Below are 25,983 nucleotides of genomic sequence, written 5' to 3'. Positions count from 1 at the left end.
ATTTTGCAGTCGATGTTTTGGGTCGGGCCCAGAACAGGCAGATCCACATTAAAGCTACCTTTACAATTCCTATTAAACACACCCACTGCACTCACTGCAGTACAGGTTAGATGCAAGATGATGTCACCTCTACATTGTGCACAGATGCAATTTGCAAATCAAATGGAGAGTAAAGCACTGCAATGCCACATTAAAGCACAAGGGGGCAGATGGAGCCTGGTCTGTTGAGTAGAGCTCGCAGTGTAATAACCAGTTAAGATTTACGAGGATTGAGAGATACCAAGAAGCACAGGCCCAGCGATCGCTGAATGGCCTGTCCCACTTTCACGAGTTATTCACAAATTCTCACGAGTTTTCCCCTCGATTCAAATTCGCAGAATGTTCGTAATGAGTCCGTAGGAGGTCGTAGATATATCGTAGCTGCTCGTTATGCTATCAGTATCATGTAGGCTAGCTGTAAATTAAAACACTTTCAAATTAAGGATGATCCTAAATATTTAATATAAAATAATTATAAATAATTTAAAACACTTAACATTTGTCACAGAAATTAAAACATGCTGATCTGTTGTGGAACAACCCCATTGAACAACATGACAATGGTTAGCCAGACCTCACTGCTGGTTGTGAAGGGGCCTCCATAACAGTTCAAGCTTCAGTGCCCCAAAAATGTAGGTCCACCACGAAGTACATCTTTGTAGGTTACATTGCTTTGGTCAAATTGTATCTTGTTCCTTATGTGCGCGCAGGATGATATCGCTGATCAGGGCGGACTCACAGCGACGATGGGCCTGTTTCTGCTCTGTAGATCTAAAGTCAAAACTTCATAACTACTGCTCTTTAGATTTTTCTGGATATTGTCGGCAGCATCATTGAGGTCCATGTCCTTCAGTGTGTTGAGCAGGACATTGAGAGAGGCGGCTCGGCCTGCTTTCTGCAGCCAGGTGTTGAGCATCTGATAGTGGGCTTCTTCAATGTTCTTGCTATTGTTCGTCTCAGCCGTTTCTATCTCGTTGTCAGTCAAGTCAAGTTTTCGCATAAACTGTCTCCACTTTTTAAGAGGTACCTTTTCAATAAATAAATTGAAGCTTCGTCGTAAATCTGAAAGCAGACGAAACAAATCATTATAAAACAGTACACCACAGGAGCAGGCCCTTCGGCCCACAATGTCTGTGCCGAACATGAAGCCAAGTTAATCTCCCCTGCCCGCACGCGATCCATATCCCTCCATTCCCTGCCTATCTAAAAGCCTGTTAAACACCACTGTCGTATCTGCTTCCACCACCATCCCAAGCAGACCACCTTCTGTGTAAACATACTTGGTCTGCACAGCTCCTTTAAATATCTCTCCCCCCTCTGATCATAACGCTGTGCTCTCTCCAGTCTTTGGCGTCCCCACTTTAGCTTTACATTTGGCCTATTTTTTTCTGTGACCACTAGGAGAACCACCACACACCCAGTCAGAGCACACACATTGGACAGGGTTACGGAGAGAGCAAGGAGCGAGAGCAAGGAGCTGATCAGGCCACAGTAATGGAGGGACATTGCCATCGCCAAGCGCGCGAGCACACTCACTCACACATATACATCATACGCACACACACATATAAGCACACGCACACACAATACACGCGCGCGCACACATATATATCATACGCACACATATACACGCACACACATCATACACACATACACACACACACACACACAAGGGACAGAGGTTAAATACACTGAAAGCTTTGGCAAAGAGTATATTGTAAAGAACATCTGTTTTTGTTTTTTGTCCTTCTACGCTCAATTTTTTATTTTATATTTTTGTTACACAAATAAAGTGATGATTATTATCTTAGAGCCCAGGTGAAGTATGTTGCAGGAGCATGTAGAGGGGGCACAGCGGTAGAGTTGCTGCCTTACAACACCAGATACACAGGTTCAAACCTAACTACGGGTGCTGTCTGTGTGGAGTTTGCTCGTTCTCCCTGTGACCACGTGGGTTTTCCCTGGATGCTCCAGTTTTCTCCCACACTCCAAAGACGTACAGGTTTGTACGTTAATTGACTTCTGTAAATTGTACATTGTCCCTAGTGTGTAGAATAGTGCTAGTGTACAGGGATTGTTGGCCAGTGCGGGCTTGGTGGGTCGAAGGGCCTGTTTCCACACTGTATCTAAATTCTAAAGTGTAAATTAAATTTGAATGAATAAATTTATTGGCGAAGTATTCACATACAAGGAATTTGCCTTGGTGCTCCGCCCGCAAGTGACAACATGACATACAGTGACAGTTAGGAATGACACATAAAACATTAAACATTAAAATTAAATTAAATTTGAAGACGCACAAGGGACCAGAGTGAAGAAACGCTCGGAGATCTCGGAGAAAAATCTTGAAGAGAATTAGAGGTCAACGTAATTGTGGAATCAGAATCAGATTAGAATTTGAGCTCCCAGCTCTTCAGAAATAGACGAGGAACAAGAAAAAGGTTTTTCAATTCCAATCCCTGCCACCAAAGCCCAACATTTAAAATCAATACGTTGGAAAATTACCTTCTATCTGCCTGGATTTGTTGTCTGAACAATGATGCTTACTGGTTACCTGTTTAAAAAAAAAAAAACACAGAATGAGCTGTTAAATATCTGTTAAAACACAGGAACATACAGCACAGAACCAGGTCCTTTGGCCTAACTCGTCCACACAGATCACGATGCCCCATCTAAGCTAGTCCCCGTGTTTGGTCCATATTCCTCAAAGCCTTCGCTGTCCATGTACTTGTCCAAATGTCATTTAAATTCTGTTAAGGTACCTAGCTCAAGCACCTCCATTTGACAGCTCGTTCCATTCACCCACCAACCCTCTGTGTGAAAAAGGTGCCTCTCTACATTCGTATTCAATCTTTCCCCTCTCACTTTAAACTTTAGTCCTCTGGTTTTGATCTGGCTAAAAGACTCTGTGCATTTACCCTATCTATGCACCACATGATCTTGTACACCTCTATAAGACCAATAGTACAAGTGACAATGATGAAAGTTCAAATCTTGGACCACCATTTGCTGGACTAACAGAGGTCATGTAATAATGATACAACAATAGACTTCTGATCCACTAATTATACCCCCCGTGTCTCTAAAGCACCAGGGACTGCTAGAAACTCAAATAAAGCAAATATTGACTGTAAATTAATTTTATGGCAAAGCTTGCGGGTTTTGTGCGGGTGGTGGTTAACCAGTTGCACGTCCCGGTGAGGGTCTTGGATCGGCGTTGCCCGCGGGGATGAGCCGCCATCTGCCCGGCGGGATTACCAGGCTAAACGCCCCCCCAGTAAATTTGCCATCTCTTCAACACACCATGGAGTGAGGCGAGGCCATAAAAGGCAATGTCTTAAGGAGGAAGTATTTACGATGTGATCTTACCGTGTCTGTGTCAGAAACTGAAGGCGTAATTCCAGCAGAACATCTCGCGTTGCTAGCTCCGCCCGTCTCGTTGCCCGTGGCTCCACAGTTACACAGTGAGGTAGTGTTCAGAACACAAGCAAGATCTCTGGAGCTACTCAGTCCATTTTGTCCTATCAAAGAGGTATCCCCTTGGTCTAATGGCAGGTCAACAGTCCTGCTGTGACACGGGCCCTGGTCACACGCTCCAGCTCGGTCTTCAGGTGATGCTTCAGGCTTATTCACAAGTAAAGTCATCGCCTCAGAATTGTCATTGTCCGCATTGTGGCCAGAAGTGTCCACAGAAGTTCCTCCTCTTCCACTTGTGCCCAAGTGATTATCATTTACCTGGAAGAGATGGTGGATCTCAGGCCTGTATCACTTGGCTGATGTACACCGAGGGTTTAGGACAGGTCAGGGTAAGGTCATAAGTGATTGGAGCAGAATTAGGCCATTCGGCCCATCAAGTCTACTCCACCATCCAATCATGGCTGATCTATCTCTCCCTCCTAACCCCAACCGTGCCCGTTTTCCGGAGCTCCCGCGGCAACAGCTGCGTCCGCTGGATTGGAGGGCGGCAGCTTCGACCACCCCGGGCCGCGGAGCTTGAACCAGCCCGTTCGCGGTGCTCTGGCTTACCATCGCCCGGGGGGGGTATCGCCTCAGCGCAGAGGGAGAAGAGGAGGGAAGAGACAGTAACCCTAAGATTTTGCCTCCATCGCAGTGAGGAGGTGCCTGGTGAACTCACTGTGGTGGATGTTAATTGGTGTTTATTGTGTGTTTTGTTGTTTATTATTACATGTATGGCTGCAGGCAACGACATTTCGTTCAGATCGAAAGGTCTGAATGACAAATAAAGGATCTAAGTCTAAGTCTCCTGCCTTCTCCCCATAAACCCTGACACCCGTACTAATCAAGAATCTATCTATCTCTGCCTTACAAATATCCACTGACTTGGCCTCCACAGTATTCTGTGTCAAAGAATTCCACAGATTCACCACCCTCTGAATGAAGAAATTTCTCCTAGTCTTCTTCCTAAAAGAATGTCCTTTAATTCTGAGGCTATGACCTCTAGTTCTAGACTCTCCCACTAGTGGAAACACCCTCTCCACATCGACTATCAAAGCCTTTCACTATTCTGTACGTTTCATTGAGGTCCCCCCCTCATTCTTCTAAACTCCAATGAGTACAGGCCCAGTGCCGACTAACACTCACCATAGGTTAACCTAACTCATTCCTGGGTCGAGGTTGGAAACAAGCCGTTCGGCCCACCGGATCACGCCTGCCAGCGATGCCTGTACACTAATACTATCAGCAGGCACAATGATTACAACTTTGCCAAAGCCAATTAACCTACAAACCTGCGCGTCTTTGGAGTGTGGGAGAAAACCAGAACCTCTGGAGAAAACCCACATGATCACAGGGAGAGTGTACAAATTCTGTTCAGACAGCACCCATAGTCAGGACCGAACCCCGGTCTCTGGGGATGCGAGGCAGCAACTCTACACCTGCGCTAACAATGCGTGGTAACCAGACAATGGGTTGCAAAGCCAAAGTATAGAAACAAGCGGTTGCAGATGCTGGTTTATACTAAAGGACACGGAGTGCTGGAGTAACTCAGCGGGTCAGGCGGCATCTCTGGAGAGAAGGAATGGGCGACGGTTCGGGTCGAGACACTTCTTCCACCGTGTACTTACCAACGCTGGGTCTGCTCCCTGCATCATTTCATTCTCAGGATCTGCAAAATAGAATGGTGATATTACCACAGCAGCACAAGATTATAAAGAACATGCACTGTAGATCCAACAAGTACAGCAGTCTTTGTCCATTGTTAGTCACTACACTAACAGCACGGTGGCCCAGCGGTAGAGTTGCTGTCTTACAGCACCGGAGACCCGGGTTCGATACCGACTACGGGTGCTGTCTATGCAGAGTTTGTACGCTCTCCTCATGACCTGCTTGGGTTTTCTCCGAGATCTTCGATTCCCTCCCACACTCCAAAGACATGCAGGTTTGTAGATTAATTGACTTGGTGTACGTGTAAACCGTCCCTAGTGTGTGTAGGATCGAGTTAGTGAGCAGGGATCGCTGGTCGGCGCGGACTCGGTGGGCCGAAGGGCCTGTTTCCACGCAGTGACTCTAAACTAAATTTACAATAGTTTATTCACTGATTCAGTATCAACCTGAAACATTCACGATTTCCCTCCCCACAAATGATGCCCAACCTGCTGAGTATTTCCTGCATTTTATGGTTTAATTACATCAGAGGCAACATTATGGTTTAATTACATCAGAGGCAACATTCCCCGGTCCCAGAACCTTTATCAGAACGGGGAGGGAGACAAGAGGAACTCGTTAGGCTGCCGGAAGGGTCTGATGGCACAAAACCATGGTGACCACGGGGAGGGAAGTAGCTGTAAACAGAGTCACCTGGTCAATGAGTGAACAGGAGCCATTTTAAGGCAAGAACAGAGACAAAAGAACAAAAGAATGCGAGTTGTGCAATGCAGAGCAGAAGGACAAGCCAGGCAGGTTTAGCCTGAACACATCACAAACATGCACAACAATCCAAGCCAATATCACAGGCGGATCCGACCGACCGACCAAAATATCACCTGTTTGTTCCCTCCCTACATGCTGCCTGACCCGCTGAGTTCCTCCAGCACTCTGTGGGTTTTGGTGACGATACCAGCACCTGCAGTTCCTCCTGCCTCACCAATGGGCAAGTAAATTTGAGCTACCCCAGTTTCTAGAATTCAATGTGGTCCCGTGGAACTGTAGTTGTTGGATTAACATAAAAGACCGTGTGCTGGACTAACCTGCTGAGTTACTCCAGTGTTTTGTAGAATTCAGGGTGGAGTTTTAGTTTCTTAGTTTTAGTTTTTAGAGATGCAGCGCGGAAAAAGGCCCTTCGGCCCATCGAGTCCGCACCGAATACTGACCAGCACACTGATCCTACACACACAAGGGACAATTTACATACAAACCCAAGCCCATTCACCGACAAACCTGTACGTCTTTGGAGTGTGGGAGGAAACCGAAGATCTCGGAGAAAACCCATGTGGTCGCACGGAGAATGAACAGACAGCACCCGTAGTCGGGATCGAACCCGGGTCTCCGGCGCTGCAAGCGCTGTAAGGCAGCAACTCTACCGCTGCGCCTCCGTGGATGCCCAAAGGCCTAATGTGAACCAATGTTTTGCCATGGGCCACATATGGAGACCTCAGAACAGTAAATTGACCAGCAGTTCACTTTAGTTTAGAGATACAGCACAGAAACAGGCCCTTCAGCCCCACCGAGTCCATGCTGACCATCGATCACCCATTCACACAAGTTATGTCTTATTCCAGTTTCTCATCCACTCCCCCACACACGGGGGAGGGGGGCAAATTTACAGAGGGACAATTAACCTACAAACCTGCTCGTGTCTGGGATGTGGGAGGAAACCGGAGCACCCGGAGGGAACCCATGCGACCACCGGGAGAACATGCAAACTCCATATAGACAGCACCCGAGGTCAGATTGAACCTGGGTCTCTGGTGCTGCATTATATTAGTGATTAATAATAATCACTACTATTGAATATACTCGTGTGGGGGGGAAGCCTGGGACTACCTAGAGTCCCACAGCACGCCTGCTTTCGCATCACCCTTCCTTCCCTCACCTGGAGAATCCCTTTCGCTCCAGTGTCGACATATCTTGCCATAGATACCTGCGGAAAATAAAGGAAAGGCTTTGTTGAAACAAGCTGGTTGCTTGACATTGAGCCACCCAGCAACTCTGGCCCTCCTACACAGCACATTGCCAGTTGTGTGGGCACAACAGGCCTCACACTATCACCGTGGACACTGCAGGATCACCAAAATGCCCCAGGGGGGAGTGCTAGCATGGACGATTGGGCCGAAGGGCCTGTTTTGTTGCTGTGTGACTGACTCTAAATTAGTTGAGTTTATTGTCACATGTACCAAGGTATAGTGAAAAGCTTTTGTTGCGTGCTATCCAGTCAGCAGAAAGACAATACATGATTACAATCCAGCTATTTACAGCGTTATAGATACATGATTAAGGGAATAACGTTTAGTGCAAGGTAAAGCCAGCAAAGTCCAATCAAGGATAGTCCGGGGGTCCCCGATGAGGTAGATAGTAGTTCTGCACTGCTCTCCGGTTGTGTATATGTCAGTGGGCTGAAGGGCCTACTCTTGCTCTGTGCTGTTCTGTGTTCGATGTTAAAAACTTGAAAACCCATCCCATCAGATTCAGAGTTAGCTTCTTCCCCGCTGTTTTGACACGATTGAACAGTTCTCCCAAAAGCTAGGGTGTAGTCTCCATCTTCCAACCAACCTCATTGTGGACCTTGCAGATTAGTTAAAACTGCGCTTCCCCTTAACTGTAATGCTATAACTCTGTAACACTATATTCTGCACGCTGGCACAGCAGCAGTGCTGCCTAACGACACCAGAGACCCGTGTTCGATCCTGTCTAAGGGTGCTGTCTGTACAGAATTTGCACGCTTTCCCTGTGACCGCGTGGGTTTTCTCCGGGTGCTCTGGTTTCCTCCCACACTCCAAAGACGTGCAGTTTTGTAGGTTAATTGGCTTTGGTAAATTGTCCCTAGTGTGTGTGGGATAGAACTGGGATACGGGTGATTGTTGGTCGGCGCGAACTCAGTGGGCCGAAGGGCCTGTTTCCACGCTGTATCGCTGAACTAAACTCTGGGATTTTTCTCTTTGTACTGTCCGTTGTACTTGTGAATGGCTCGATTATATTCACACCCAGTAACGTGGAGACCCATGCGTATGGTCTCAGTATAATCTATTCCTCCACTCTTCCACCTACGTATGATTGTGATTTTACCGAGCTCTATGTAAAAGGAATTCCACTGTACCGAGGTCCATGTGACAAAGTCCCACAGTACCATTGGCACGAGGCTGGGACCAGTGGCCGCGCCAGTAGCGAAGGTGTTCACAGGCCAGAGATAGACACAAATTGCTGGAGTAACTCAGCGGGACAGGCAGCATCTCGGGAGAGAAGGAACGGGTGTCGAAAAACATCACCCATCCCTTCTCTCCAGAGATGCTGCCTGTCCCACTGAGTTACTCCAGCATTTTGTGTCTACCTTCAGTGTAAACCAGCATCTGCGATTCCTTCCTACACATTCAGAGGACTGCAGCTGTCCATTGTTTGAAGTTTAGAGGGGGTCCAGTGAGCATTTGACAGCACTGGGCCTCTACTCGTTGGAGTTTAGAAGCTCGAGGGAGGACCTCATTGAAACTTACAGAATAATGATAGAATGGATGTGGAAAGGATGTTTCCACTGGTGGGAGAGTGTCGGACCAGAAGTCACAGCCTCGGAATTAAAGGGCGCTCTTTTAGAAAGGAGGTGAGGAGGAACTTTAGTCAGAGGGTAGTTAATCTGTGGAACTCATTGGCACAGAGGGCTGTGGAGGCCAAGTCAGTGGACATTTATAAGGCAGAGATAGACAAGTTCTTGATTAGAACGGGTATCAAGAGTTATGGGGTGAAGGCAGGAAAATGGGATTAGGAGGCAGAGATCAGCCATGATTGAATGGCAGGTGGACTTGATGGGCTGAATGGCCTAATTCTGCTCCTATAATTTGTGAACGTGAATCAGGAGCCGGGGGAGCGTGAAGATGGTGCATGGGGAGCTGGGGTGCAGCCTGTGGGAGCGCCGCAGCACTGTGCTATCACACGCTCAGGGTTGGGACCGGGGGGAGTCCGCGCTGCCCGCTGAGAGGGGAGTGGAGCGAGTGGGCTGAGGAGGTTCGTCCATTCATTCAGATACCCACCACTCTGCTGGAGCTGCGGATACTTCTTCCAAATGTAACGCACAGCGAGAATGAGACCGAGAAAGAAAGCGAGAGCCAGAACGAGAGATGACACGATCACAACAGCCAGCATTCCCCCTGAAAGCATAACACACACAGCTTAGTAACACTCTTATATAGAGGTGTATAAAATCATGAGGGGAATAGATCCGGTAGATGCACAAAATCTCTTGCCAATAGTAGGGGAATCGAGGACCAGAGGACGTCAGTTTAAGGTGAAGGGGAAAAGATTTAATAGGATTTTAAGGGGTAACCTTTTCACACACAGGGTGGTGGGTGTACGGAACAAGCTGCCAGAGGAGGTAGGTGAGGCTGGGTCTATCCCAATGTTTAAGAAACAGTTAGACAGGTACATGGATAGGACAGGTTTGGAGGGATATGGACCAAGCGCAGGCAGGTGGGACTAGTGTAGCTGGGACATGTTGGCCGGTGTGGCCTGTTTCCACTCTGCATAACTCTATAACACCATGCTGCAACGTCACAGCCGCATTCAGACACACATCGACAAGGCACTCACTGCTCATCTGAGGTGAATCTTTGCCAGGGATGTTCTTTCGACACACTGTGTTCGACGTGGGTGTACAGTTGTTCTGCACAATCTCACCATCTGGGCAGCTGCAACAGCATTAAAAGAAGCTTTAGGTTCAAGTTTATTATTGTCACGTGTACCAAGGTACAGCATAAAGATTTTGTTGCATGCTAACCAGTCAGGGGAAAGACAATACATGATTACAGTCGACCATTTACAACATAGAGATACATTATAAGGGAATAACATTTAGTGCAAGGTAAACAGCCAACCCACTGCAGACCAAAGATTATTTGAGACAAACAGTACACAAGTGGAAATGCCCAAGTGTGAGCCACGGGGCAGCTGAGCCGGACTCACCGCGATGTACATCGGCGACACATCTCACAGACCCGGTTGTCTGTGCAAAAGTACCGCCCCGCTTGGCACTGGCACACCGCATTCTTGCTCACATTGCAAGCCGCAACCTGCTCCTCATCTGTGGAGACATACACACACTGTCAGTCACTGGTATGCCACAGACAGCACTAACCAAAGCCTCGTCCCTGATCCACCCCGGTCATTCCCCCTCCTCCCCGCTCCCGTCCGGCAGAAGGTACAGGAGCTTAAAACCGCGCACCACCAGACAACGGCTTCTTCCCCTCTGTTATCAGGCTCCTGAATGGTCCTTCCATAAGCTAGGGTACTGTCCGATTCACCTCTACCCCATTGTGGACATTAGACTTTGACTGTGGAACTGATGCGCTACAATGCTGAGAACTATATTCTGCACTCTGTATCTTCCCCTTTGCTCCACCTGTTGAACTGGAGTTTGGCTGGATTGTGTTTATGTGTGGCATTATCTGATCTGATTGGATAGCTTGTAAATCAAAGCTTTTCACCGTACCTCGGTACACGTGACAATAATAAACCTGGGCCGATACAGAGAGATGCTCGCTCCGCTGTTGCAGTGCTTGCCCCAGAGGCAGGGAACAGACCTTTCAATGACCCCCCCCCACCACAGTGCGGCCCTCCCTCACCCCTCCCTCACACCCACCCCCCCACAGTGTGGCGCTCATTCACCCCCACCCCTCCCTCACCCACGCCCCTCCCTCACCCCCACCCCTCCCATTACCCCGCCCCTCCCCCACCACCCCACCCCTCCCTCACCTCCACCCCTCCCATTACCCCACCCCTCCCATAGATTTAGATTCAGCTTTAATTGTCATTGTCAGTGTACAGTACAGAGACAACGAAATGCAGTTAGCATCTCCCTGGAAGAGCGACATAGAATATGACAATAACTACATCTATTTATGTATTTAGTGCAGCCCTCCCCCAGTAGCACCCCCTCAAGAGACAACCACTACCAAGCAGAACCCGACTTTAACCCACGCTGCTTACCATCGCGACAAACGGTGCAAGGCATGCACTCGGTCAGTCCGTTTTCATACTCGGTGAAAGCCTCTCCCTTCACGCACGGCTCACACTTTGCCCTCTCTTGATCTTTGCGACAGTGCTCAGTGACGTGGGTTCCTGTGAAGACAGGGCGGGGTGAGGTCCATGTCTCTAAAGTCAGATGCAAATTCCAAAGCTGACAAGCCAGTGGTGGACAGAAGCTGATAGACTCCACATTACCAGAACAATGCCGGGATTACAGGGCATTAGCTGCAGGGAGAGAGTGGACACACTTGGAGATTGGTTCCTCTGGAACGCTGGAGGTTGCGGGGAGATCGGATAGAAGTTTATAAAATGATGAGAGGTATAGATAGGGTAGACAGTCAGAACCTTGTACCATGAATGGAAATATCAAATACTACAGGCCATAGCTTAAAGGTCAGAGGGACAGAGTTCAAAGCAGATGTGTGGGACAAGTTATTTGTACACACGGGGGTGGGTGCCTTGTACTGTATGGCCGGCTTGATTGAAATCATGCATTCTCTTTCCGCTGACTGGTTAGCATAGAAACTGAAAAATAGGAAGGTAGATGAAGATGCTGGAGAAAGTCAGCGGGAGAGGCAGGTTCTATGGAGCGAAGGAAATAGGTGACGTTTTAGGTCGAGACCATTCTTCAGACCCACCCCCTTAAGTTCCTTCTTAAACGGAAAAATAGGTGCAGGAGTAGGCCATTCGGGCCAGCACTGCCATTCTATGCCTGATCATCTAAAATCAGTACCCCGTTCCTGCTTTTTCCCCATATCCCTTGATTCCTTTAGTCCTAAGAGCTATATCTAACTCCTTCTGTGGCAGAGAATTCCACAGATTCACAACTCTCTGGGTGAAAAAAGCTTTAGGCTGTATTTTGATCATCATCATCGGCGGCCACTCAAAACAAGTATGACTATGCTCTCATGGAGGACGCCTGTGCGTGACCTTATTTAATGTGGGGAGACTGGTGCACAGACAGCCACCACATGGTCCTTGACAGATCAGTGTCAGGATCCAATGGCATGGAGTCCTAGACGACCGGAGACCCTTTTATGCTGCAGCCTTCATCCGCTTTCCCAGCCCTTGTGATGCTCCACTAAAGTCAGCCATCGTCCTCCGCCTGTTCCACCATTGAGGTCTTGGTACAGGTGACAATAATGAACTAAACTAGATGGGGCATTGTGGATGGCATGGTTGCGTTGGGCCGAAGGGCCTGTGTCCGAGATGTTTACCTACCTGCTGGACAGTTTCTGCAGCACAGGTCACTCCTCACCCTGTAGTAGTCCTCGGTTTTACAGCGGTTACGCCTGCCGTGGTGCAACATGTCACCCAGTCGGTTGCCCTTGATCGGAGGTCGTGCCCAGGTTTCTCTGCCGCTAGCCGGGTACACCGCCGAGCTGTTGACCGGGAGCCCATCGGTGCTGCGGGCATCAAGCAGACACAGCCCCACAACAAGAAGCTGGGCGGAACAACAGTGTGTCAGAGAGCGTGACTGAATCCCACACAACACCCACTAACTTTACTGCATTCAAACTGCTTCACAGGAGACGATTCATCAGCGTTTAAGCCGCATCGAAACATACAGCACGGAAACAGGCCCTTCGGCCCATCACACCATGCTGGCAAGATGCCCATCTAAGCTAGTTCCATTTGTCCGCATTTCACCCATATCCCTCTATACTGATCTTTATACCGAAATAAAGTTCTATTGTATCGTGTATTCATGTATCTGTCTTTTAAATGTCAAAATGTCTTTTAAATGTAGTTTAGTTTAAAGATACAGCGCAGAAAGAGGCCCTTCGGCCCACCGGGTCCGCGCTGCCCACACACTAACACTATCCTACACCCACTAGGGACAATTTTTACACTTGTTACAATTCCAGCTTATGTCGCCAGGTCATGTGATGCAGGGCAGTATTAGTGGTTTTATGGGCCTAGAACTTTCTAAAGGGGTTTCCCCTCACACCACATGTCCCGACAACATTCCCGGAATTCTGGGAATAATCAGGCATTCTGTCCAGCTCCACAGTAACTCGCTCCCTAATGGAAAAGGGTGCGGCATTTCCCGGAATAGATTGGACAGGTTCCAGAGGATATAACGGCAGCCTGAGATGGCCGAACACAGTCCTCATTGGTATCCTCCCATCACTTGTGCAGGAAGGATCTGCAGATGCTGGTTTAAACCGAGTATGAAGAAGGGCCTCGATCCAAAACGTCACCCTTCTCTCCAGAGATGCTGCCTGTCCCGCTGAGTTACTCCAGCATTTTGTGCCTATCCACCCAGGCTTTGTCCTGCCTTCCTCTCTTCCAGATTCCCCCCCCCCTCCTCTACCACATTCTGTCCCTAATCCAAAACAGGGCCCCATCCGTTTTCTCCAGAGATGCTGCCTGAACTGCCGCTGAGTTACTACAACATGCCTTTTTCTGGTTCAGGAGAGTTGCACAACACACGCACACACACACACACACGCACAAACATACGCACCTGCACAAACACACGCGCGCACACACACGCACACAAATACACACACGTGCGCACATGCACAAACACGTGCACAAACACACACGCGCACACACACACATATTTGCACAAACACACGCACACACGCACGCACATGTGCACAAATACACACGCGCGCACATTTGTACAAACACACACACGTGCACACACGTACGCGCGCACATTTGCACAAACACACGCGCACATTTGTACAAACACACACACATGCACAAACACACGCACGTGCACACACACGCAGTTTCCTCCCACAATCCAAAGATACCCGGCGACTACATTGTGTTTGGTACGTTTCCCATTAGACGGGGGCAGAATGAATCTATCAAAGATGAAGCGGGCATGCAGGAATACGAGAATGAATGGGATCTGTTTGTCCGCTTGGTCCTCAGGGATGGAGTGGGAAAAACCTCATGGAATTATTGTTAGGAAATTCAACGGATGTCAGTGAAGGAAAAAGGTCATGTGTCAATAACACCGACTTCCAGAGAATTAAACTGTAATTCTAAAACTCCAGTCGTGTTTCTCAATGCAATTGTACCATCCTGTTCCATCATCTTGCCCAGCGATTAAGAACTGTGCTCCTGTGTCAGTCCCTGGGGGTTATGCCACTACTTGGACCATCCCCCTCGGCTACTGAGGGACAGGGACGTTGGTCTGCCACGGGGTTTCCCCAGGTCCCTCTCGGGTGCCTACGTGCTCTCGCTGTGTGATTAAAGACTTCTGTTTGAGCCTGCCTGGCGTCTGGCCTTTTCCGGACCTCGTCCAGGCCGCTACACTGCTGATTTACACGTGCTGAGTTAAAGCAATGCGATTAGTTCAATGAGACGTCGCCCTGCGTTGGCAGCCATGTGGAGCAAAGGACAGCATGGTTGCTGCAAGGGAACCACAAGAGGTGGGCTCCAGACACCGGGACCACCTCTGGAAAAACCACAGCCCCTCCACACCACACATCCAACATCACCAAAGACTTCATAGAATAAAAAGGAACTGCAGATGCCGGGCTTTACCAAAAATAGACACCAAGTGCTGGAGTAACTTTACGGGTTAGGCAGCATCTCTGGAGAGGATGGATAGGTAATGGGTCGGTCGGGACCCTTCTTCAGACCGATTATAAGGGGTGCGAATTGGAAACCGGTGGAAATTTCTCACCCAATGTTGGCAGCCCTGGGGTACTGTCTGATTCACCTCTACCCCATTGTGGACATTGGACTTTGTCTGTGGGACTGGTGCGCTACAATGCTGAGAACTACTTTCTGCATTCTGTATCTTCCCCTTTGCTCTAACTGTTGTACTCGAGCTTGGCTTGATTGTATCTGCAGTATGTATGGCGTTTCTGATCTGTTTGGATGGCATGTAAACAAAGCTTTTCACTGTACCTCAGTACACGTAACATTAATAAACCTAATTGGGCTGAAAACTCCTCTTTGGAACAATCATTATGAAGAAGGGTCCTGACCCGAAACATCACCTATCCATGTTCTCCACAGATGCTGCCTGACCTGCTGAGTTACTCCAGCACTCTGTGAAACATCACCTATCTATGTTCTCCACAGATGCTGCCTGACCTGCTGAGTTACTCCAGCACTCTGTGAAACGTCACCTATCCATGTTCTCCACAGATGCTGCCTGACCTGCTGAGTCACTCCAGCACTCTGTGAAACGTCACCTATCCATGTTCTCCACAGATGCTGCCTGGCCCGCTGAGTCACTCCAGCACTCTGTGTTTCCCTTTATACTTAGTGGTTTCCCGGAAATTTATAATAATAATAATAATAATAATACATTTTATTTATGGGCGCCTTTCAAGAGTCTCAAGGACACCTTACAAAAATTGAGCATGTAGAGGAAAAACATGTAAGGGGAATGAAATAAATAGTAGAGACATGACTAGTACACAAAGTAAAGACAGAGTAAACATGGCATAACATCTAAAACTAGTGAATAAGGTACAATATGCAAAATACCACCCTCGGGCAGGAGGCTAATTAGATGGTGGAGTAATCTGATCCAGGCGGAGGAACCCATTCAGATTTACACGCAAAAACACTTCGCTCCATAGATGCTGCTGCACCCGCTGAGTTTCTCCAGCATTTTTGTGTACCAGGCAAAAACACATTGTCTGTTTATCAATAGTTATTTCTGGGATCTTGCTGTGTAAACAATGTCTACTTTCCAACAGAGTCGCAATGCACAGAAACAGGCCCTTCGGCCCAAACTAGTCCTTGCCAGCCAAGATACTCCAAAATTTGCCATGCTGACCGGGATGCCCACGTTTGGCCCATATCCCACAAGATCATTCTACCACGCACCTGTCCCAATGTGTCAAATGCTATTGTTGTACCTGCCTCAACTACCTCCTGTGCCAGCTCGTTCTCTACACCCACCACCCTCTGTGTGGAAAGGTTGCCCCTCGGATTTATATTAAATCTTCCCCCTCTCACCTTAAACCCGTGTCCTCCGATTCTTGATTCCCCTCCCATGTGTAACAGTTGAGAACAGGCCCTTCGGCCCACCGAGATAGCACCGACCCGCACACTAACACACACTAGGGACAATTTACACTTACACCAAGACAATTAACCTACAAAACCCGTACGTCTTTGGAGTGTGGGAGGAAACCGAAGATCTCGGAGAAAACCCACGCAGGTCACGGGGAGAACGTACAAACTCCGTACAGACAGCGCCCGTAGTGGGGATTGAACCCGGGTCTCCGGCGCTGTAAGGCAGCAACTCTACCGCTGCACCACCGTGCCAGCCTAAAGCAGAGTTGTGGAACGAGGTGAGGTAGCCACCAACCTCAGAACAGGGTGTGGCAGAGAGTTTCACCGCGCTTTTGTACTTAGTCACCACATTCCTGTGCCGCTCTCGGCATTAAAATGCAAAGTCCAAATTGCAGTTGAGTCGCTTTCTTCTTAGATAATTGCCCGCAGGAAATTGTTAAAAAGAAATCTCCATACGAGGGCGGGCATGTAATTGCAAGGGGAGGGTGGGGTGGTCAAGTGTGCAGGAGGCAGTGACGCAGGTGTGACCATCCACACACACACAACATAGAACAGCAGAGCAACAGGCCCTTCGGCCCACAATGTCCGTGCTGATCATGATGCCAGGTTAAACTGATCTCATCTGCCTGTACATGTTCTATACCCCTCCACGCTTGTATCTGCCTCCACCACCATTGCGTTCCAGGTACCCTCCACCCTCTGTGTAAACATCGACCCCACACATCTCCTTTACCCATTCCCCCTCTCACCTTATAGCTGTGCCCTCTACTGTTGGACATTTCCACCCTGGGGAAAAAGACTCTGACTGTCTATCCATGTCTATGCCTCTCATCATTTAAATATGCCTCCATCAGGCCTCCCCTTCACCTCCAGCGTTGCGGGGAGAATACAGGAGTTGGTGTTCTGACACTTGGGGTTTCGGGGGAACAGGCGAGTGATAAATGACTGGACGTTGGCTCCATGTGGCGCTAGTCCGACATGTTTGGGCCGGTGGGGAATAAAGAGGCTGCAGATGCTACAATCCGGAGTTCAAGACAGAAGCTTGGAAGAATCGTGCAGGGCAAGCGCCGTCTGTGGAGGTAAAGTGTTTGTACGTCGATGTTTCGAGCAGAGGTCCCACACCGAGAATGACTGTTAAGGGCCTGTCCCACTTACACAATTTTTTCGGCGACTTGCTGGCACCCACCATAGTCACAGTAGGGTGTCCGAAAAATTTCAACATGTTAAAAATCCAGCTGCGACCAGAAAAAGTTACGACTCTTTGAGCGACTACTCACGACCATGGTCGACACGTGACGCCTGTATGGTGGTGAGTAGTCTCCCAAAGAGTTGTACCTTTTACGGCCCACCGAATCCACGTTGACCAGCTATCCCCGCACACTAACACTATCCCACACACACTAGGGATCGAACACGGGTCTCCGGCACTGCAAGCGCTGTAAGGCAGCAACTCTACCGCTGCGCCACCGTGCTGCCCGATAGGAGTAGGCTCCTCCTGCTGCTGTACGAGTAGAGATTTAATAGTGTGGGGCGATTGTAATGTGCGATAGTAGATCTGCTTCTGTGGCTAGCTCACAAATAGTGGCCTGGGTTGGGTGGGAGCGGGGGAGTAAGGACTAACCCGTGTAACATCGGGACGCTACAGACCACAGTGAGGGTGGGCGGAGGGGGCAGGCCGGGGTCAAACCTCCACCAGGGAACTCAATGGACCCTTTGATCAAATGGAAATGAAGTCTATGTGTGGCTTCATTCTTTCCCTGCAAAGCCGAGTTTTGTTTAATTTTTACAAAAAGCTACAGAATACTGGAGTAACTCAATGGGTCAGGCAGCATCTCTGGAGAACATGGATAGGAGACATTTTGGTTCGGGCTATTTAATTCAGTTTAGTTTAGAGATACAGCACGGAAACAGGCCCTTCGGCCCACGCCGACCAGCGATCCCCGGTACATACTAGTTCGACTATGTTATCCCACTTTCTCATCCACTCCCTGAATTTACAGTTGGCCAATTAACCCACAAACCCACATGTCTTTGGAATTTTTGTTGGAAGATGCTGGAAAAGTCGAAGGTGGACAAAAATGCTGGAGAAACTCAGCGGGTGAGGCAGCATCTATGGAGCGAAGGAATCGGGTCGAAACGTCACCCATTTCCTTCGCTCCATAGATGCTGCCTCACCCGCTGAGTTTCTCCAGCATTTTTGTCCACCTTTATCGTTGGAATTCAGCTGGAATTTTTCTGACCTCAATCAAGACATCCTCTAAAGATTTAGAAATGTTTCCCAGATTGTAAACCGATGAATTAGTTACAGACGTCAGCACATCGAGCATGGGACACTAAATGTTGGCGACCCCTCTTCAGAGCCTGTGTGGTCGTGAGTAGTCGCCCAAAGAGTCGTACCTTTCTCTGGTCCCCGCTGGATTTTCAACATGTTGAACATTTCCGGTGACCTGCTGCAACTATGACGGCAAGTAGCCAGAAAAAATCAGGTAAGTGGGACAGGTCCTTAAAGAATCATCCTATGAGTCCGGAAGCGGCCATTCCAGGGTTCCCAAGCCGCTGAGAGGAATCTCCCGACGCCGGAGCAACATCACCCGGCGAGAACGGCCTGGAACATCGGGCCTCCGTAGAGGCAACTGTGGAGGCCTCAATAGGCCCGACTATGGGTGAACTGGGGATGGGGGCTGGACTTTGTGCCTTCCCTCATAATGGGAACCATTGTGGGGGGATGTTCTTTATGTTTAAGACTCTTATTAATGTTATGTCTGTATTCCTTCTTTATGTGCTGCAAAATGGCAAGAAGCATTCACTTCACTACACCTAGGTGTATGTGAATGTGACCAATAAAATACCTTCGATACCTATGAGGAGCGTTAGAATCACCAAACTCAGTTTTAATCAACAATCTGCATAATACCGTCATCTGAGATCATTACGAGAAGCAAGAAGCACACAGATTCCTGGAACATGACTCATTATACGTCATTGTTGGAGCTCTGGTTTAAACCAAATCCACCTCCTCCAGGCATCAAATACACTAAATGCCCCATCACAAACCATCCATATCAAACATGTTGGAAACCCTACATCTTGAAGAAATGCGATTCCTCCTAACAGACAAAGTAGACCAATTCCTAAGGATTTGGTCTCCATTTGTTCACTTCTTACAAGCATATGATGCAACACAAACTTAGAAGTGATCCGTTTCAGGTCTGGGTGAATGGTGATCAAGAATAACAAATAGCTATCTCCCCTTATTCTTCTGCTTTCTACCTCTTCCTCTTTTCTCTTTATTTTCTTTCCTTTCACATTTTCTGATATCACACACTTCGCTATTTCTTTTCTATTCTCTTTCTATCTGCTTTTTATTGTTAACATTTTTTTTTTAAATAAGAAGCTGTACATTAACTGTAACATGTCAATATATACTAGGTATCTATGGTACCATATTATTGTACTTACTTCTAATAAAAAATAAAATTTTAAAAAATTAAAAAAACATCCATATACACAGTCAGTCCCTGTTGTCAGAGGGTGGTGAATCTGTGGATTTCATAGCCGCAGACGGCTGTGGAGGCCAAGGCAGTGGATATTTTTAAGGCAGAGATAGATAGATTCTTGGTTAGTACGGGTGTCGGGGGTTATGTGGAGAAGGCAGGAGAATGGGGTAGAGAGGGAGGGATAGATCAGCCATGATTGAATGGCGGAGTAGACTTGTTGGGCTGAATGGCCTAATTCTGCTCCTCGAACGTACGAACGTACATAGGACAGGTTTGGAGCGATATGGACCAAATGCTGGAATGTAGGACCAGTGTAGCTGGGACATTTTGGCCGGTGTGGGCAAGTTGGGCCTAAGGGCTTTTTTTCGATGACTCTAACGTGTCTGTCACCATTCAGTAATTAATCAAGTCAATGGCTTCCAACAAGTAAAATGGTTGGTGCACAGTTTTACCACATTACATAGGGTGGCATGGCGGTGCAGCGGTAGAGTTGCTACCTCACAGCACCAGAGTCCCAGGTTCAATCCTGACTACGGGTGCTGTCTGTATGGAGTTTGTACGTTCTTCCTGTGACCGCGTGGGTTTTCTCCGATTGCTCTGATTTCCTGCCACACCCCAAAAACGTACAGGTTTGTTGGTTAATTGGCTTCTGTTGAAATTGTCCCTATATGTGTAAGATAACGCTGGTGATTGCTGGTCGGCGCTGCTCTGTATCATTAAACTAATCCCTCACAAACTATCTACATTCACTTTTTGTCACCATTCAGTAATTAATCAAGTAAATCACATCCAACAACAAGAAGAATTAGTGCACACTTTTACCATGTTACACGTGACTACAGTCTTGGGCCTGTCCCACTTAAAGACGATTTTTCTGGGCGACTACTGCAAAATTTTCAACATGTTGAAAGATTTTCGGCGACAGTGGCGACAATTTTTGCTGTCGTAGGTGAATTCCATTAAAACTGGTCCCTGGCAGTCGCCCAAGTGGGTCCATAACACTATAAAAGCCCAAAGGTTGCTGGAGTAACTCAGCGGGTCAAGCAGCATCTCTGAACATAGAAAATAGGTGTAGGAGGAGGCCATTCGGCCCTTTGAGTCAGCACCGCCATTCATTGTGATCATGGCTGATCGTCCCCTATCAATAACTCTCTCTTAAATCCATCCAGTGATTTGGCCTCCACTGCCCTCTGTGGCAGGGAATTCCACAAATTCACAACTCTCTGGGTGAAAAAGTTTTTTCTCACCTCAGTCTTAAATGGCCTCCCCTTTATTCTAAGACAGTGGCCCCTGGTTCTGGACACGCCTAACATTGGGAACATTTTTCCTGCATCTAGCTTGTCCAGTCCTTTTATAATTTAATATGTTTCTATAAGAACCCCCCTCATCCTTCTAAACTCCAGTGAATACAAGCCTAAATATGGTAGGTGACGTTTCTGGTCAGGACCCTTCAGACTTTTTTTTTGTAAACTAGTGACTGAAGTTCCTGGTGTCTCTACAGCAGTGCAACACATGAGGTCACATGAGGCAAATCACTAGTACTGATTCCAATAACAATCTGTGTTCCGAATTCGCTTTGTGGCTAGTTATCAACAATGCGAGTCAGACAATTGTGGGTTTAAAATACCCGAGAACCTTGAAAAGATTAACGGTATGAATTTCCAGTGGTCTAATGTTCCAGAGTAATGCTGTCTCTCACACACACACACGTCTGTTTCCTGTTGGTGTTTATCGCACAGGCTCCCTGTGCCAACCCCCTCAGGCTGTGACACAAGGAATGCCGATGCATGTTTATCAAAAAACCCCATAAACTGTTGGACTAACTCCAAGATAGACACATGCAGCGTCTCTGGGGGAAAGGAATTGGTGACACGTCGAGACCCATCTTCAGACTGTAATATGGCTAATTCCAAATTGGAGAGACTGAAGACTCAAGGTGCTGGAGCGGGTCAGGCAGCATCACTGGAGAACAGGTGACGTTTCCGGTCAATGCCCTGCCACAGACTTCAAGTCAAGCCAAGTTTATTCGTCACATACACATACGAGATGTGCAGTGAAATGAAAAATAAAAAGACTTGAGGATAGCTTTCTCAGCAACGCCGGAGTAACTTGATAGAATTTTGTCAACTAATGCGCGGCACAGATGGGGTAGACAGCCAGAATCTTTTCCCCCCAGGGTAGAAATATCAAATACCCGAGGGCACAGCTTTCAGGTGAGAGGGGCAAGGTTTAAAGGAGATATGCAGATTTTTTTTTCCCCCACACAAGAGGGAGGTGGGTGCCTGGAACACATTGCCAGGGATGGTGGTGGAGGCAGATATGATAGTGGCATTTGAGATACTTGTGGATAGATGCATGGATATGCAGGAAATGGAGGGGATGTGCAGGCAGATAAACTTCCTGTGCTGTATGTTCCATGTTTACGTAACACAACGGGTCAGGCAGCAACTCTAGAAGATGGAGAGGTGATGACACCCAGGTCTCATTGCACCTCCCCTTTTCACAACTTGACACCATTCAGATAATAATCTGCCTTCCTGTTCTTGTCACCAAAGTGGATAACCTCACATTTATCCACATTATACTGCAATCTGCCCACTCACCCAACCTATCTATCCAAGTCAGCGGGTGCAGCAGCATCTATGGAGCGAAGGAAATAAGCAACGTTTCAGGCCGAAACCCTTCTTCAGACTGAAGGAAATAGGCAACGTTTCGGGCCGAAACCCAGAAGGGTTTTGGCCCGAAACGTTGCCTATTTCCTTCGCTCCATAGATGCTGCTGCACCTGCTGAGTTTCTCCAGCATTTTTGTATACCTTCGATTTTCCAGCATCTGCAGTTCCTTCTTAAACACACTATCCAAGTCACCCTGCAGCCTCATCGCATCTCACACTGCCACCCAACCTTGTGTCGTCCACAAACTTGGAGATGTTACTCAACTTTTAATTCCCTTGTCTAAATCGTTAATGTATGTTATAAATAACTGGGTTCCCAGCACTGAGCCTAGCGGCACCCCACTAGTCACTGCCTGACATTCTGAAAAGGACCCGTTAATTCCTACTCTTTGCTTGCTGTCTGCCAATCTATCCCATGTCAATACCCTGCCCGCAATACCATGTGCTCAAGTTTTGCACACTAATCTCTTGTGTGGGAACTTGTCAACTTGTGACCTGGGTGTAGAGTGGCCCATGTGTTCTGGTCAATGGTAAGTGAATAAGTTTATTGGCCAAGTATTCACATGGACGGGATTTGCCTCGGTGCCCTGTCCGCAAGTGACAACATGACATATAGTGACAGTTAAAAAAATATACATAAAACAAGTGGAGGGCCTGGAGAGGAAGTGGCAATATCTGCTGATTATTTCCACAAGATACTTACTCTGGTGATCACTCATACCACACAAAAACATTATTAGTTGCATTTCCGCTTTGCAACAACGACCACTGTTATTATATAATTAATTCACTACACAATTATACAATATCGTAATTCAATTATTATTGTTTAAACCAAATGATTCATTCAATTGCTAGGTTTAAATAATTGGAGGTTGAGTTCGCTGAAAAGTGATCAAAACTGTTCCAAATGCACCCGGACCACAAAGTGCTTTAGATTATTTCATACAACACAACGTGTTCAGCAATCTATCCCCCTTCATCGCGCAAACCACAAATCAGAATTTGCATTTTTGCAATATTTTACTCTCAGTTTTATTTTGTGGGCAATAAGGTATCATTATGTCAATTAAATGTTACATAGAAAATAGGTGCAGGAGTAGCCCATTCGGCCCTTCGAGCCTGCACCGCCATTTGATATGATCATGGCTGATCATCCAACTCAGTATCCTGTACCTGCCTTCTCTCCATACCCCCGGATCTCTTTAGCCACAAGGGCCACATCTAACTCCCTCTTAAATATAGCCAATGAACTGTGGCCTCAACTACCTTCTGTGGCAGAGAATTCCACAGATTCACCACTCTCTGTGTAAAAAATGATTTCCTCATCTCGGTCCTAAAAGACTTCCCTCTTATCCTTAAACTGTGACCCCTAGTTCTGGACTTTCCCAACATCGGGAATAATCTTCCTGCATCTAGCCTGTCCAACCCCTTAAGAATTTTGTAAGTTTCTATAAGATCCCCCCCTCAGTCTTCTGTTAAGCTACGTTTCCCAACTATTGTTTTCCACCACAAATATACTCAAATGTTGGGAGCAATTATCAATAATATAAAGACTGAACAAATAAATCTTCTCAGGTACACTAAAAAGCTGGAGAAACTCAGCGGGTGCAGCAGCATCTATGGAGCGAAGGAAATAGGCAACGTTTCGGGCCGAAACCCGAAAGGGTTTCGGCCCGAAACGTTACCTATTTCCTTCCTGAAGGGTTTCGAGCCCGAAACGTTGCCTATTTCCTTCGCTCCACATAGATGCTGCTGCACCAGCTGAGTTTCTCCAGCACTTTTGTCTACCTTCGATTTTCCAGCATCTGCAGTTCCTTCTTAAACAAATAAATCTTCTCATTCATTCATTCTGAGCACAATTCGGGAGGTGGAGGGAGTGGGGAGGGGGGGGGAGGAAGAGTGGGGGGGGGGGGTGGGGGAGGCAAAGGTGGGGGGGGGGGTGGAGAGGCAACAGTTGGGGGGCAGTTGGGATGGGGGGGGGGGCTCGGGAGAGGAAGGTCAGCGTTAAGATTGGTGGTGGGGGGTTCCCGGAGGGCGGGCATTGAGTGAATGGGCGATGATGCAATTGGCGGCGCTGCTGAAGGGGGAAAAAAACAAAAGCTCAGAGGAGACGGTGGGAGGATTCGGTGTAGCTACTTCCCCCGGGGGGGGGGGGGGTGGGAGGGGAGGGGGATAGAATTAGAGAGGAGGGAGGGGGGGAGACCGGGAGCCGCGGGCGGGACTGACCGGGAATTCCATGCGCTCCGTATATATGATCACCGCCAGTACGGAAACTTTTCTCCAACTCCAACTCCAGTTAAAGTTGTCTTCAACTCTCTCAGCGGCGGTGGGGGGTAAAACTAGGGGGGGGGGGGGGGGGTAAAAGTTAAAATAAAAAACTTTTCCGACTTGTTAGGAGCGGAAACTCGGACGTCCAACCACACTCTCCGACAGCTCCCGACGGAGTCACAGACTGACAGTGGGCGAGTGGAGTTGGTGAAGTGTGGGCGGGGACAGGCAGATCGATTTGAGAAAAGGGAGTGTCACCAAACTTCTGAATTCTCTGGTCGGGGTGGAACCCTCTCCAAGACAGACGTGAAGCTCACCGTTTGACCTGTTTTTACAAAATGTTAAATGGTCAGCTCTACATAGACTACAAGACCTACACCAAACCCAAACCAATTAGGAGCAGACCAGGGCATTCGATCCAATTTGTGATCCCAGCTACAAAGACAGATGTGTGTACAGCAATTCGTTCTCCCCCCGCACAATTAAAGCATGGAATAGTCTTCACCCAACTATAGTTACCCAACCAGATGCAACATCGTTCCCCAGCCCCGCACGGCCCGTTTTTACCTTCTCCCCAAAATCCACAAACCCGGCTCTCCCGGCAGACCCATTGTCTCTGCTCGTTCGTGCCCCACCGAACTCATCTCCACATACCTTGACTCCATCCTATCCCCCCTGGTCAAATCCCTCCCCACCTATGTTCTGGACTTGGGACGACAGATGGCGCAATGGGCTAAGTGTTCGGCTGGCAACCGGATGGTGGCCGGTTCGAATCCCGCTTGGAGTGCATACTGTCGTTGTGTCCTTGGGCAAGACACTTCACCCACCTTTGCCTGTGTGTGAATGTGTGTGAGTGATTGGTGGTGGTCGGAGGGGCCGTAGGCGCAGATTGGCAGCCACGCTTCCGTCAGTCTGCCCCAGGGCAGCTGTGGCTACAGAAGTAGCTTACCACCACCGAGTGTGACTGAGGAGTGAATGAATAATGCGATGTAAAGCGCCTTGAGTATTAGAAAGGCGCTATATAAATCCCATCCATTATTAGACACCTCAGACACTCTCCGCCGCCTCCACGCATTCCACTCTCTAGGCCCTCACCCCCTCATCTTCACCATGGATGTCCAGTCACTCTACACCTCCATCCCCCACCACGATGGCCTCAAAGCCCTCCGGTTCTTCCTCGACCAGAGGAGCAACCTATACCCAGCCACTGACACTCTCCTCCGCCTAGCGGAGTTGGTCCTCACCCTCAACAACTTTACATTTGACTCCTCCCATTTCCTCCAAACACAAGGCGTAGCTATGGGCACACGCATGG

The 25,983-nt window shown here is 48.1% G+C and overlaps 1 protein-coding gene across 2 annotated transcripts; it reads right to left on the bottom strand.

Annotated features, from left to right (window-relative positions):
* Positions 1 to 545: 545 nt before the first annotated feature.
* On the bottom strand, positions 546 to 24,720 carry LOC116967217 (tumor necrosis factor receptor superfamily member 10B-like). 2 transcript variants are annotated; one of them, XM_033013655.1, is made up of 11 exons: positions 24,627 to 24,720; positions 12,445 to 12,667; positions 11,185 to 11,316; positions 10,162 to 10,279; positions 9,790 to 9,887; positions 9,234 to 9,350; positions 7,091 to 7,138; positions 5,124 to 5,164; positions 3,409 to 3,774; positions 2,545 to 2,593; positions 546 to 1,101 (listed from the first exon to the last, which is right to left on the bottom strand). In XM_033013655.1, the coding sequence occupies exons 1-11, from the start codon at positions 24,636 to 24,638 to the stop codon at positions 764 to 766; spliced, it is 1,542 nt and encodes a 513-aa protein (XP_032869546.1). In that variant the 5' UTR covers positions 24,639 to 24,720; the 3' UTR covers positions 546 to 763. The 2 variants fall into 2 exon arrangements, with proteins under 2 accessions (XP_032869546.1, XP_032869547.1); XM_033013656.1 differs by lacking the exon at positions 7,091 to 7,138.
* Positions 24,721 to 25,983: the final 1,263 nt, after the last annotated feature.

This window comes from Amblyraja radiata, chromosome 39 (genome assembly GCF_010909765.2).
Source record: "Amblyraja radiata isolate CabotCenter1 chromosome 39, sAmbRad1.1.pri, whole genome shotgun sequence".
Classification (NCBI taxonomy): domain Eukaryota; kingdom Metazoa; phylum Chordata; class Chondrichthyes; order Rajiformes; family Rajidae; genus Amblyraja; species Amblyraja radiata.
Note: the sequence above shows the minus strand (reverse complement) of the source record. Positions and strands in the feature narration are given on the sequence as shown.